At 35.5% G+C, this 14,606-nt stretch overlaps 1 protein-coding gene across 6 annotated transcripts in view; it reads left to right on the top strand.

Moving 5' to 3' along the window:
- The first annotated feature begins 7,186 nt into the window (after nt 1-7,186).
- Nucleotides 7,187-14,606, top strand: part of LOC128212369 (uncharacterized) — a 34,650-nt gene continuing 27,230 nt past the window's right edge. For all 6 annotated transcript variants that reach the window (XM_052917795.1, XM_052917794.1, XM_052917798.1 and 3 more), the window contains exons 1-3: nt 7,187-7,432; nt 9,068-9,261; nt 12,766-13,290. In XM_052917795.1, coding sequence (XP_052773755.1) covers nt 9,090-9,261; nt 12,766-13,290 — 697 coding nt within the window. In that variant the 5' untranslated portion in view covers nt 7,187-7,432; nt 9,068-9,089. The remainder of the gene's footprint in view (nt 7,433-9,067; nt 9,262-12,765; nt 13,291-14,606) is intronic.

Below are 14,606 nucleotides of genomic sequence, written 5' to 3' on the forward strand. Positions count from 1 at the left end.
ATTCACCAAGGTTTCTGGTAGGTGGATGATTCACTAAGACAATTGGTAGGTGGATGATTCACTAAGACAACTGGCAGGTGGATGATTCACTAAGGCAACTGATAGGTGGATGATTCACCAAGTTCACTGGTAGGTGGATGATTCACTAAGACAACTGGTAGGTGGATGATTCTCTAAGACAACTGCTAGGTGGATGATCCACTAAGACAACTGGCAGGTGGATGATTCACTAAGACAACTGGTAGGTGGATGATTCACTAAGACAACTGGTAGGTGGATGATTCACTAAGGTTACTGATAGGTGGATGATTCACTAAGGCAACTGGTAGGTGGATGATTCACCAAGGTTACTGGTAGGTGGATGATTCACTAAGACAACTGCTAGGTGGATGATTCAGTAAGGCAACTGGCAGGTGGTTGATTCACTAAGACAACTGGTAGGTGGATGATTCACAAAGGCAACTGGCAGGTGGATGATTCACTAAGGCAACTGGTAGGTGGATGATTCTCTAAGACAACTGGAAGGTGGATGATTCACTAAGACAACTGGTAGGTGGATGATTCACTAAGGTTACTGATAGGTGGATGATTCACTAAGGCAACTGGCAGGTGGATGATCCACTAAGATAACTGCTAGGTGGTACTTTCTTTTCAGCACTCAAGTGAGTACTATCAACAAGTAGCGATGGCAACACGTTCACCAACAAGTAGCGATGGCAACACGTACAAGCTGCAATGTCAACACGTACACGTGCAAGTAGCTATGGCAACACGGACAAGTAGCGATGGCAACACGTACACGTACAGGTACAAGTAGCGTTTTATCAAATTCTCAATAATCAACGTTTCTTTTTTTCTTCAGGTGCGAGTTTCGTGTCATTTCCGGGCGGTAACACGAATAACGCGTACTTCATACATGCCTTCAACGATACCAACATCCGGGTCTGGGTCTCTGACACAGGTGTGTAATTCGTTGAACATTTCGAAATTTGTTAAACAAATCTAACCAATAGAAACATTGAATGCAATTTACTCGTCCTTGACAGGCAAGTATAATTGAAATACCTTTAAGGAACATTTAAGTTGGCCAGGATAATTTTTAATTTGTAACATATAGTTTGAAGAACTATTTTACCAGAGATGTTGAAGATCGTGTACGCTATAATGAACATCAAGTATACTAGTTACATATATTCTTAAATGCATGCCCACAATTTGATTAAAATATCTGCAGTATTCTACCGGTACTAGTATGTTTTGGTGCAGGCTTCCTGGCGAGCGCTTCGGACGGCTATGGAATTAAACTTACTGCCTTCTCTGGAATGCTAGAGATGTACGCGTTGGCCGCCTCGTCCATCCAGCCGGCCGTCAATGCCACCGTAGACCTTGGACCGGAAGTAGTCGACGAAAAACTTCAGATTCCGCTCACTTCCGTCAGCGTGGAGTCTCTTACCAGAGCATGGGTGCGTCCGTAATTGTTATGTATGGACATTCCATAATGCTCCCGTCATTGATGTGCAGAAATTCTTTTTTCTATGACATAATCTTCTTCTTCTTTTTCTTCTTCTTCTTCTTCTTCTTCTTCTTCTTGTTCTTGTTCTTCTTCTTCTTCTTCTTCTTCTTCTTCTTCTTCTTCTTCTTCTTCTTCTTCTTCTTCTTCTTCTTCAATCTGGTTAATTTTATCATTATAAATGGGCATACACAGCATGGGCATGTTGTTTAAAACATCTGTATCCTTGTTCTGTCAGGTGGAAGCCTTAGACGGTCCAAACGTCGGCTATCGGTTCCCCGGAAGTGGCCTTATGGCGTACAGCGCCACCCTGCTGGATCAAATTTGCACATATGGAGGTCTGACGTACGCGTATTCGCATGAAGCCGTGCGCTTCTGGCGTCCTACTGACGTCATCAATGGCGGACTGGTTTGCGTTGCCAGCGTGTTTGGTAACGGAACGAACGCTCAACGGTCAGTGAACGGCACGGCGAATGTGATGGTTTGGAAGTTTGCGAGTAAAGGTAAGAAGGTATATGGAGGTATGAATTTAGTTTTTTTACAAGAGTTTGGCCTAATAGATTATTGCTTAATGTTTGTATTAACAGTTTAAAATGTAATTCATACAAACATTCCTTATTTTATTTATTTTTGTTCAGAATAAACCGTACGACCGGAAAAATGTACCACCCCTCCAAGATAATACAACAGATCAATACATTCTGCCAACTAAATAATATTTAAAATGGAATAAAAATCTTATAAATCCAAACTAAAAAGTATACTATGCAATAATTTAAAAAAGAAGAAGTTTTTTTATTTCATTAACATTCACTTTCTACTGCCTATACAATATTATTTTCAGGGAATATTATAATTATATACAGTACATCGTGCATATTTATGAGCCATATACTGGTTTTGTTATAGTCATATTGAACATATTTGCCCGTTTCAGGTGCATTCCAGTGGACTGATCCAGAAAACAGGTGTATCCATAGAGAATTGTGAGCGCACGACTGGTATTCAATATTGGTCTTAATAATAAGATCGAAGAACGATGTAGCTAATCGGATTACTTGTTTTCAATATCTAACCAATAGAGTGAATGAAATCGATTATGTATGACGATACGACTAAATTAAAGTGTACATTGAATATCATCCCTGGTTTCATTTGTGTACCACACTCGGCATTATTATACGATGGCATAGCCAGAAGTTCATGGAAAAGCATGATGAAATGAAAACAATATGCAGCATATCTTTAAAACTTACAATAATAATCAGGTAATTTGAAATTAGGAGAGCGAGTTTCATCGCTTAGCATGTTGTTACGACAACGTAGTGATCACTATGGAAACAGGTGGTCACGCATTCCTCCGCAGTTGCTAAAATAACCCATGACAATATCTTGTTTTGTTGACCACTCACATTGAAACCAGTAAAACGGCGCGAAAGTTTGCACATTTTACGTGATGTCAACAACGTGTAATGACTTGAAGTTTTAAGTCAGTGCGTTTGTTTGTTTATTTCAAAGGAAGCATTTTAGACTGAACGGTATAGTTAAATTTTGTTTAAAATGACGCCAGAAGACTTGTACTTGTATAAGAAGAGTACTTCTATATAACTGAATTTGCATTTCTATAAACGTAGGCATTGAATCAAAGTTTTCTCATCTATATGTACTGACGTACACACGAGACAGTCGAGTATGATGTCAAAAGTTAGTAGCTCGTCTGTTTCGAGGTAACTATCGATAAAAAACATAATGTTTGAATTAACTTTACATTATAAATAATATAAGTAGTAAACAAGTTACCAGTGAAAACATGACAAATGTAATTTAAGGCCTATTTTGTTGTCAAGTTGTTCCCCTTCTTTGCGATGCCCTTGTCATGATATTGCTTAGCCACCTGACATATTTGCCTCGATTGGTAAATTATAAGGCCTATAGATGTTTCAACTGATGGGATCGTAAGTTAAAACTCCGTCCGAAAGAGAAATACACACACAGCAGGGTCATATAAGTATCAAGTATGTGTTTCCGGTACGGATAGAATAAGCCGACACTCGGACACGCGCGTAACGAGACTTGCCGAAAAACTGGATTAATATTTTTCTTGCATTTGTAAAATTATAAAAAAATAATAATAGAAAACGCATTTTTGTACATTTTGCGGCACAAAAAGGCTCGTAAGACGTTGTTTACTGTCGTCACAGAGCGCAATTATTTTAAAACACTATTGATGTCAAGTTTTTCCTCTAAAAATCGCGTATTTATGATTAATTATCTTCAATTGTATTTAAAAGTTTCGCATTCTTATATATTTGTTTGCGCTTTATTGAAATGACATACTATACTTTTCATAAACCATATAATAAAAGAAATGAGAAGTTGTGCGTTGTTGCGAGTGACACATCTTACATGCGGTGTAAGACGGGGTTTTCTCTCTCTCTCTCTCGAACCCCCCCCCCCCCCCTCAGATAAGTAGATCTAATAATTTAAGCATGCTAGAAATTCTTATCTTGCCCACGGGCGAAGATAAAATGCCCGTATGGAACTCATTTTAATAGTCATCACATTGAAGTTACCTCCCTTGCTGAAAACAGTCGTCTGTAGCATCATAGAAACCTTGCCTTGTGGTAATATTTAGAACACTTATTAACTATTTCTCGCTTCAAATGCCACCATACAAATATTCACGCACCTTTCAAGAAATAATGCTCCACTCTCATCAGAACTATTTAAAGACCGATTTGACTATAAACATAATCTGAATCACTGCACGCATATCTATGGCAACCACGAACTATCAAATATCCATACGCATTATTTTCACTACGCACAAAAGAGTTCCAGAAAAAACACATTTTTACTGAATTTTGTTTAACTGGGGTGGGAGAAAGGGCATCTAACATAGCCGCTCGTGTAAGAAAGGTTCATCCCGACCCTCGCGCAGGGTGGTTTGCGGAAACGAGGTAACCCTACGTTCGGGTCGGGATGAACCTATCTTACACTCTTGGCCATGGAAGATACTTATATTCTAAACTGGTCACATGACCAGAAAAACACGTGCGGTATGCATGAATATAAGTATCTTCCATGGCGAAGAGTGTAAGATAGGATCATTCCGACCCGAGCGTAGGGTGTTTTGCGGAAACGAGGTTTACCGATGTAATTACATCATAGAAACCTTGTCTTGTTGCAATATTTGGAATGCTAATTAATTATTTCTCACTTCAAATGTCGCCATAAAAAAGGTTTTACGCACATTTTTAACTATTTAAAGACCGATTTGACTATTAACATACTCTAAATCATTACGCACATATCCATGAGAAGCACGAATTATCGCATATCCATACACATTTATTTTCACTTCGCTCAAAATAGTTCCAGCAAAAAATACATTTTTACTTAATTTTGTTTAACTGAGGTAGGAGACAAAGCAATTACCATAGCTACTCGTGTAAGATAGGATCATCCCAACCCTCGCGCAGGGTGTTTTGCGCAATACTGATAATGCACTCAACCAAACTCAACTTTTATTTTTATTTTCACCACACGTGGTGATATTCATATTATCTAGAGGTGCAACTCCTATATTTTATACATTAAATCTGGAAGAAGGTTACCTTTAACACGAACGTCTTAAAAATACGAGTACAGACAAATGGGAGTTTTTGAGATTAAATAATTTTTTTACAAGTAGCAATGCATGATACCTGAGACTTTTTAGATTTCTTCAGGGCTGTAATCCATAGGAGATTATTGTCGCTTATATCGCTTCATTCATATGCATTGTATAGGAGAATGATCGAAACACAGCTAGGTTGTAAAAAGCGCGACATTAAAAAATCACACCAAGACAATAAATGGCAATTTAATAAATTTAGTCATCGCTCGTTTACTGAAATATATATAGAATGGAAAACGTAACACCTACAACTGTTTTCATCAATATGGGAGAAACAAAAGTAATAGAATACGCTCATAATGCCTTTTTCCGACTACAGATTGTTAAAATTGTCTTGAGGGAGTAACCCCAAATATCCATACAAACAGTTCATGCCATATACTTTCGGTTCTGAGGGAGGAGCACATGTCAAAAGTTGCGCCCCTAAGTAACACGCAATCTGACGTCAATTTCCGGATCCGCCCCTGATAACAACCTACTTATATAGATAAATTTAATTTCTAGAAAAAGAGCGGGAACGTTAAAGCTCCGCCTATAAAGAGAATACTAGGTTAGTGCCATGGACAGGGCGGGTATTTCTAAATGTTCAGATCGTTTATGTACGTATATATAAACTGCAACTTACTGGCGATCTGTGCTGGTCTGTGCGTATTATCAGTCTGAAAGATACGACGACAATGTCGTTTGGTTATACTGGGAAAATGTTCACTGCACTTTATCATTTATTTTATAGCACTGCGCCGTACCAAAACAGAAATACGACAATTTAACTGAATAATAGTGCTTGATTATATTTGGAATTTTGTCATTGAACATGAAATGTAAATTGGCACTACATATTAGGAGAGTTTACCAATAAAATAACTTTCCTGGACAAAAAAAAGATGAGAAATAGCCAGAAACACTGCACGTTACCCTGTCAAATCGTTACCATTTCACGCTTATTCAATTTACCATGCACATGTAACTTTTGTTCTATAATGAGTTTCTACTCAACGTAGTACCAAAAGATGTGGGAAAGTGAGGAGCTGGTTTATAACTATATTTCTTCTTCAAGTTTATTCTAAAAACGGAGAAATAGTTAAAAACGTACATTTTTAGATCCAAGATAGTCTGTTTTTGGTTACATTTGAAATGGTACGGTGCAGGTCGATTACCCGCCCTGTAGATGGAGGAAGTAGCTGAGCCAGATAACTTTAACTTTCTCCATCCACGACACTTACCTAGTATTTATCCTGCTACTTTGTTTAATTAAACACTGTACACCTTAAATTATTAAGAAGCTTTAAAAATAAGGGGGGGGGGGCAACTGTTTTTTCACTGTTGACGTCATCACACTCGGTATCCATTCTTAATTCGCCCCCAAAATAGTTCTTAAAACTGTTCAACTTTTTCAATACGCTTATATTCAAAGTCATTGCATTTTAATACCTCAATATCAATTAAAAACAAAAAAAACTTTTTAAACGTGCATACCTATGGATCAGTCTCCAAACATTATCTGATGATGTAACAATTATTCCGCAAGTCACATAGTACAGTACACAGGTCAAGATTCAAGATCACGAGTGTTTACAAACAATCGCCACATATTAAATGAATTTAATTGATGTTGATAGTGTTGGATGTTCAGAAATGCACCGGCAAATAGATCATTCATTTCTGTTGTAAGTGAGATTTTGTCATTCACCACAGAAATGGAATAAACTATCATCGAGTTTCGTTGAATGCTGTTTAACAATTTCCAGCATTTGCGGGTGGGGTAAGGTTTTCACATCACATGTAGATTTCAGGTCGATTGTTTTGCCAGTGTCATTATTTTGCATAATGATGGGCGAGTGATTGTTGAGGTCGGCTGTTAGTGGTTCATTGAAAAGATACTGAAACAGTATTTGTGCTCTTCTTCTGACATTGCAGAATATTGAAAAGAAGTTCGTTTTCGCGGTCACATGACCATCTGACTTTAGATAAACATCACGTGGTCTACTATCGTCATAAACTAAAGTTTACACGGCACCTTGTTATTGAAATATGGATAAATGGCAGGATAAAAGGGCATATAGTTGTGGAGCGCTTCGTATAAAACTGCATATAAGCAATACAACCCGGTTATTAAGTTAACTTTATCAGATGGGCTCAGATCAATATAACCTTTAAAAATTGGAACAAGGAAGTAAATCGACTGACTTGCTGGGTGTTAAAATTGTATCGGATGTTGTGAATCACCTTTTAAAACAATACAGGTAATCAACGCAGACACGATTAAGCATCAACTTATTCACTGTCCTTTGCTTTTAACATATATATGTGTGGTTATGAAGGATACCGAGTTTAATTTAAAAGAAATGTGCAGAAAACACGGTATTTAGATATATCTACTTTCGTTTTCCGTTGTTAAGTATTGGGCTTTAAGTGATACTTGACTGCGATAAAAGTGTTTACAATAATTCTTATATTCAAGTTTGGCAATATAAGTAACATAAAAAGTATTAAGATCATGTATTTTAATTAAATTAGATCTATAAAAAGACTATTTAATAACGATAATATTACTAGTTTTGATCCAGATCTATTTTTGGACTTGTTTATTAATAGTTTTCTTATAGACAAATAGAGCACGAAGTATTTGCCTTGAAAGCTTATGGCTCACATAAATACCTTACCAAGATAATTAAATCAGCAGGGGAGCATGCCTTTAAACTGTATATGCAGGCTTATATCTTCAAAAAAACATATAAGAGCCTATTATCCTGTAATCTATTTCGGTTAATGGTTATGTGAGCGATTCATGTTTTTTTTCAGTGACGTCATACTAAATAGTGTTTTACCTGTTTTTTAACTAGAAACTAGAACAAATAAACCGTTAAGTGTATTGTTGCTCCCTTGGAAGGAAAAAAAGGCTTAATTTGTATTAATATGATATAGTTTGTTAAGCAATACGTCAAAATCGATCATATTGAAAGCGACCGAATTTTGTCTGTCGATCCCCGCCCCCCCCCCCCCAAAAAAAAAAAAATCAAAAAAATAAATAAAATAAAATGCGAACACCAATTGATTACGTAAAGACATTTTTTTTTTAGCAAATAAGCTTTCAATACACTTTCCAACTAATGCTTGTTTGATTGAAAAAAAAAACAATTTAAAAACTGAAACTAGAACTGAGTATAATGAATGCCCATTAACAAAGAAAAAACCCCAGAAAAAAATACATAAAAAGTGAATTTAAAAGCATATGAAAGAAACGACAATAAAACCATTAAAATCATCACTTTCCTTAAGCTATGTATATTCAAAATAATATCGAAAAGTCTCTTTAATAGTGCATCAAATGTAACTGGACCAATATATCTAAATCAGCGTATAAAAGTCTCTAAATAGTGCGTTTTGGGGCTTTTCTAAAAAGTGTCTAAAGAGGCAGACTGTCTTATCATTAAAGTCAGTATGTTCCAGAGCTTAGAGACAGCTGTACTAAAACCACTGACATAAAAGTATTTTCTTTCGTTAAAAGGTATCTCAAACTGTAACTGTAACTGCAATCTGATGACCTGATCATCTCCTAACTTCATCTCATATCATCATCTGAAATTCTACATGTTTAATACATCATTGATGAATATCACGAGTTTAACTACATAGTTTCATTGCAGTTTCATTTCAACATAATCATTGTCGTACATCTGTTCTGTTTTTCCTTGGCATAAGATTGTTTTTCAAAAACTGGAGATAACAAAATGCAATTTTCATTTCATTTGATTTGGCATGCTTTTGTCATGCACAATTTCGTACTATTTGTATATTACTAAACATTATATTATGAAAAACAAACATAGATAAGTTTTAACGGCATCTCTTTACTAAGAATTCATATTCTGTTTAAGCGTGTCATCAAAGATTTCAGTGATGTCAGAGTCAACACCAGGCATCCCGATAAAGGGGGTTGGGAGGGTAGATTACTCTTCAAAGGAAAATAGTCAGCAGATGCAATCTGGAATTTTATGTCCAAGCACTAGCTTATCCGGAAATCGACCTACAAACCAAGCTGCCGCGACCATTGAGGAAAACATCAGAACAGGTGACAATCCCCGTATAGTAGATTCCCTGAATAACAGAGCCTTAAGTTCATGTCATGGACCTTGCTTGTCTGGAAAAACTTGGAAAAAACAACATAAGCTCAATTATATTTCTGCGCAAAAAAACTTAACAACTAGACAAAGAATAGACGACACATCAAGGCTATTTTTTTAAATATACATTACAGTTATATACTTATTATTAGGATCTGTCTTTATGCCTTTTTATGATATATATAAGGGATTGATACTACTGCCTAAACATCATATATATTCTGATATCTTTCAAAAGTAGGCTATATTAAACGCTTGAAATCATATTTTTTATTTAAATATATTGAACGTTTAAGATCGAAACAGCTATGTATAACAAGATCAAGTACACCATATCCTACGTAATGTTTCGATTTTATTTGCGGCTGAAATTATTAAACGATATTTATTTGATAAGCTTATGTTATAACAATTATCATCGTTGTAATGCAAGCTCTTACATTAAGATAACATCTTGAAAACTAAGATAAAGAACAATGCAAACATTACCAGTACTAATGTTAAGAATGTAAACAACCATTATGAGTGATTCTTAATCTTAAAAATAAACTGCAAATTCATATACATTATAAGAAAAACATTGCATTAATGGCTGTTTTCAGCGATAAAACAGCGATAAATAGTTCATAGTATTACTGAAATCCAACAGTTCAAATTACATTTAGCTAATGTGCTTTCCTCAACTTCTTAAGACCCTTTTAACAAATTAAGCTTTGCGCAGTACTTTGGTCAGGTAAAGTTTGTGAAAAATTTACATTCTTAAGTTGGACTTTAAAAGGAAATAATCTTTGTGATACTTTTTGGCTAGCACAATTTATTTTGTTTACACTCAAAAACTGAAAGGTCAAGATCATGTTCAATTAAAAGGATGGCAGTAACTAGAATAAATATTTCAATGATATTTAGCATATCATTGACTGGCGGAGTAACCTCGTCCTGGTCTAAAAGTCAAGAGATCCAATGTTGTGTTTTCAATTTGTATTGAAACTCTTAACAAAATCATAGACACGACAATGTTATTACATTACATATATATCAATAGGTCTTACTATGTAATGTCAGGAAAGTAGCAATTTAGGACAGTATGCATTTTACCAACATCTTGTGTTTAAATTGAAAAAAAAGGAAAAAAGCTTCACCCTTGACGCTTTTATGATATTTAAAACAAATCAAGTAGCTTGTTTAAATTACTTTAATTAATCGTATTGTACTAAATCTTCACCGTTTTGCACTTGAAAGCAAAATTCGGTATGAATTGTAATTAAAATCAGGCGTCTGCTTATATTTCGTGTCTGTTCCATATCTTGTGAACCCCATTGACAAAAACAACCATCTAGTTGTCTTTGTTGTGAAGACATTTTATCTCATAAGAGAACAAAGTCCCAAGGTTGAGTTATGGGAATCGATCTCTGTCAATTGTCAGTCCGTCGTCAATGTTTTTGTTTTTAAGTTTTTATTTTAAATGACATATCATCCTAAACACTGGACCATCTTCAACTGAACTTCACCTGATAATCATTGGTGGTCCTTCCCAGATGTCTCTATGGCAACCCGAAGGAAAAACCTTCTCCTTTTTAACATTTTGCCCGATTTTGTCCGATTTCAAAAATATTTCAAGGAAATGTTGGGTTTCTCTCTTTCAAACTCTTTAAAACCCTGTTGGTATGTAAGAAATATTGCTGCCAGGGGGCGGGCTCTTTTTCACTATTTGGCTAGGTGAATACATTTTTGATACATTTTTTCCAAGTAACCCTTTTTGTAGCAGCTTGCTTCCCTAGCAACCATATCCTATCTAAATAAACATGGACATCACTAGCACACTTTAACATCTCTAGAAACCACATTTTTAAAGTTCCCGGTGGCAATGACTTGCTTCCCTTTTTTCCATCCCAATCCTTAGCAACCATGTACTTCCTAACCGTCCACTTACTCCCTTAGAACCTCCTTTTGTCTAAGCAAACAAAGCCTCTTTAGCACCAAATTACTGTCTTGAAATATCCAAAGATACGCATACAAGCGATATAGGACCATATTGGCCCTTTTGTACTGATAAAAGCGGAACAATTATGTTGTTTTAGAAGTCTCGCTGTTATAAACTGCGGATAATAAAGAAACTTCAACAACTAAATATGTTTTATATTATTAAGAAACACCACACAACCTATTTGGAAAACCACCAAAACTTCTTCCACGGAGTAGTCAACTGCAGGAAGATAAAATGTCGATAACCATTAAACAAGAAACTCAAAGAGAACATTGCATACTGGCATGTGTTTTTTGTTTTTCAGGTATTTCTGGTAAATGCTTGTCGCTGAAAAAAATAAATGTCCCCCCTCCCCCAACCTTGCTGCTTTAGAGGGGATGTGATATTTCTTTAGATGTATGCCCGTAGGTCTATCATTCCAAGAAAGCCGGCTAAATGGCAATATTTGAAAGTCAACTGTTCATATATTTTGAGTTGACTTTCTTGTTCACTCTGTATGTCTAACAACCCTTCTAAAAATTTCAACAAACTCAGGTCAAATATTTCCCATGTACAGATGAAGTGCATAACTCACATTCCATGCTGGCTTAGGGTCAATGTCACAGTTAAAGGTATACGGCTTAAGCCATAGATTGTGTGGTCCCATAACCTCTTGAAGGATTTTAATAAAATATTCAACCTGTTAATCTGACATATCCCCCCTGTTAATGTAACATTCCTTCACTTATTTTCTTAACATTTATGTCCAATTTTTATTTTATCAACGCAACATCCACAATCTGTTCCAAATCTCCCAACGTCAAATCTTGTGGAAGAGAACGAGCCATGCATTAAGAGACATCTATTAATGTTTCGATAACAACAGATGTGCATGTCTATAGCTCCAATGAAAATGGTTTAGCAATATATGACATCAAAAACAATCGAAATGCACACAACATAGAAATCCTTTTAAACATGTCTTCTTGCAAAGTGAATAATAAATGGAACATCACCGAAGAGTCATAATGCTTTCTTTACACTTCTTTTAGCCACCAATGACTACCTTAGCAACAACATTTACCCTATCAAATTTCCTTCACCCATAGCAATCAATGACTTCCTTAGCATAAATTGACTTCCATAGCAACTGTAGGCTTCCATTGCCATCACATCAATTGTCCCTCAGAATAATCTGAATAACCATCACATTTCTAGACAACCACTTACTTCCTTTTCACGCAGCAACATCATTAATAACCATTAAATTGTTGGTCCTTTTAATTAGTGGAGCGATATCGGGCAATGCTGTTATTGTATTTTAATACCAAATAATTTCGCTTGAAGTTATGAAATACACATATCATGCAGTTAAAGTGACATCATGGTGATCCCTCATGACCTTGATATTCATTAATATATTTTGTATAAAAAGAGCTAAAATAATTTGATTTTACAAATAAATAACTAAATTATTTGTCTATAACAGATAGTGATGGATACAGAACTATGGAGAGATCAACGCTCCAGGAAACACCTACACAATTCAAATATACGATGCACAATTCATTTAATAATAAAAATATTCAGCCAAAACTTAAATATACAGGAAAGGGACCACCAAAGGCATTACAAGGAAATAACAATCATCAATCAGCTGGAAGCATAAGACAATCTGGAAGATCGAAACATGTCAGCTTACAAGGTGATGCTTCTAGCTATGGATTTGATACATCAGCTGGCAGTGACAAGTTGAAAAGCAACGGGGAATACGAGATTTCAAAACAAGGAAGAGTCTGGTGCATTCGAGATTTGAAAACTAACAACCTGACAACGTTAAAGAATATCAAGGCTTATGACGTTTTCTTTGAAAGCAAAGAATTAGTTAGTGTAGATGGTGTGTTTCACCAACTGATTGTGCATAATGGGAAGAAACCTAAGCTCCAAATAGCAGAGAGGTCTTCATCATCATCTGAAGATGAGAGGAAACCAAACGCATGTGATTTCAGTTCTGGTAAGAATATAAGTGGTTCGATTCTACTTAAATGAACAGAATGTTTACTACAGTGTCACTTTGGTTTTAAGTGTATACAATGGAAAATGTATCGGTTAAAACTGTCTCCGTCTGACCTTAACAAGTGCAAAATAGGATGATTTACCAAATATGAATAGCTGAAAAATACAACAACAATATCCATTTACATTTTCAGAAATGAAACACAGCACTAGCTTATGTATTAGGTAACTTGTAATGATTGGTTTACTTTATCATAACCCCTGTTAAAAAAGTGAGGTAGATGCTTTATAGGAATCACTTTTGTCGTTCGTCATTCAATCCGTCCAACTTTTATGTTCGGTCCATAACTGATGTGATTTTGATTAAATGACACAATACGACGGTAACGTGTCGCACCGAGGTCAAGATGCTTAACTTCAAGGTAAAAGTTACTAAGCTACACAAACCTGTCAATTTTGCTTCATATGAACGCCAGGTGTGTTCACATTATGCCCCTTTGAGCTATGTTCCTTGCTGAAAGAATAATCAATTTAACAGGATTAAATATCTATTTAACATATTTTATTTGGAATAACTTATTCAATGTTGGCTTGTTTATAAAGAAGTAAGTAAACAACAGGTTGAACTATGCCTCTTGAAAGTTCATACTTATTGGCTTATCATTGTCACTGTGTGGGAACGGACACCGGATATAGCTCATAATAAGTAAACAGACAATTATGCAGTTGTTTTTCTTTTCCAGAAGTAAGATCTTGCTGCATATCTACCGTATCCACAAATGAAACAAGTGTTTGAACTAATAGCTGAATGCTAAATTTGGCCTATGCTATACATTAAAGTGCTTACGATTTAGCAGACCTCGAAAAATGTTTCTTCAAATCTGAGATGATCACCTCGAAACTTAACAGAATTTCGACAAAAATTGATATTTTTAGGAAACATATCGAATAAATAAAAAATCTGAATCGAAGGATTTCACAAGCATAAGCTCAACTATTTTTATTGTACGAACTGGCAATGTAACATTTAAACTGTTAAAGATATGCCCTTAGAAATGTCCACAGTACTGTACTTGGGATAGCCGTGTTATGTACTGAGGATAGTTTCAAAGTTGACAAGTGTGTTCTGGTGATAACATGTAAAATAGGTCAAAAATTGATGGTAACACTGGTAATATACAATATACATATATGTCTTTTTCCAACTTTCAAATAATCTGCAAAAAGTGGGAGTACAATTTTATAAGAAATTACTGAGCAAACTTTAGTTAACAATGAGTTTGATCCATGCTCTCCTAATTGAACGTATATATG

This window comes from Mya arenaria, chromosome 12 (genome assembly GCF_026914265.1).
Source record: "Mya arenaria isolate MELC-2E11 chromosome 12, ASM2691426v1".
In the NCBI taxonomy this organism is placed as follows: domain Eukaryota; kingdom Metazoa; phylum Mollusca; class Bivalvia; order Myida; family Myidae; genus Mya; species Mya arenaria.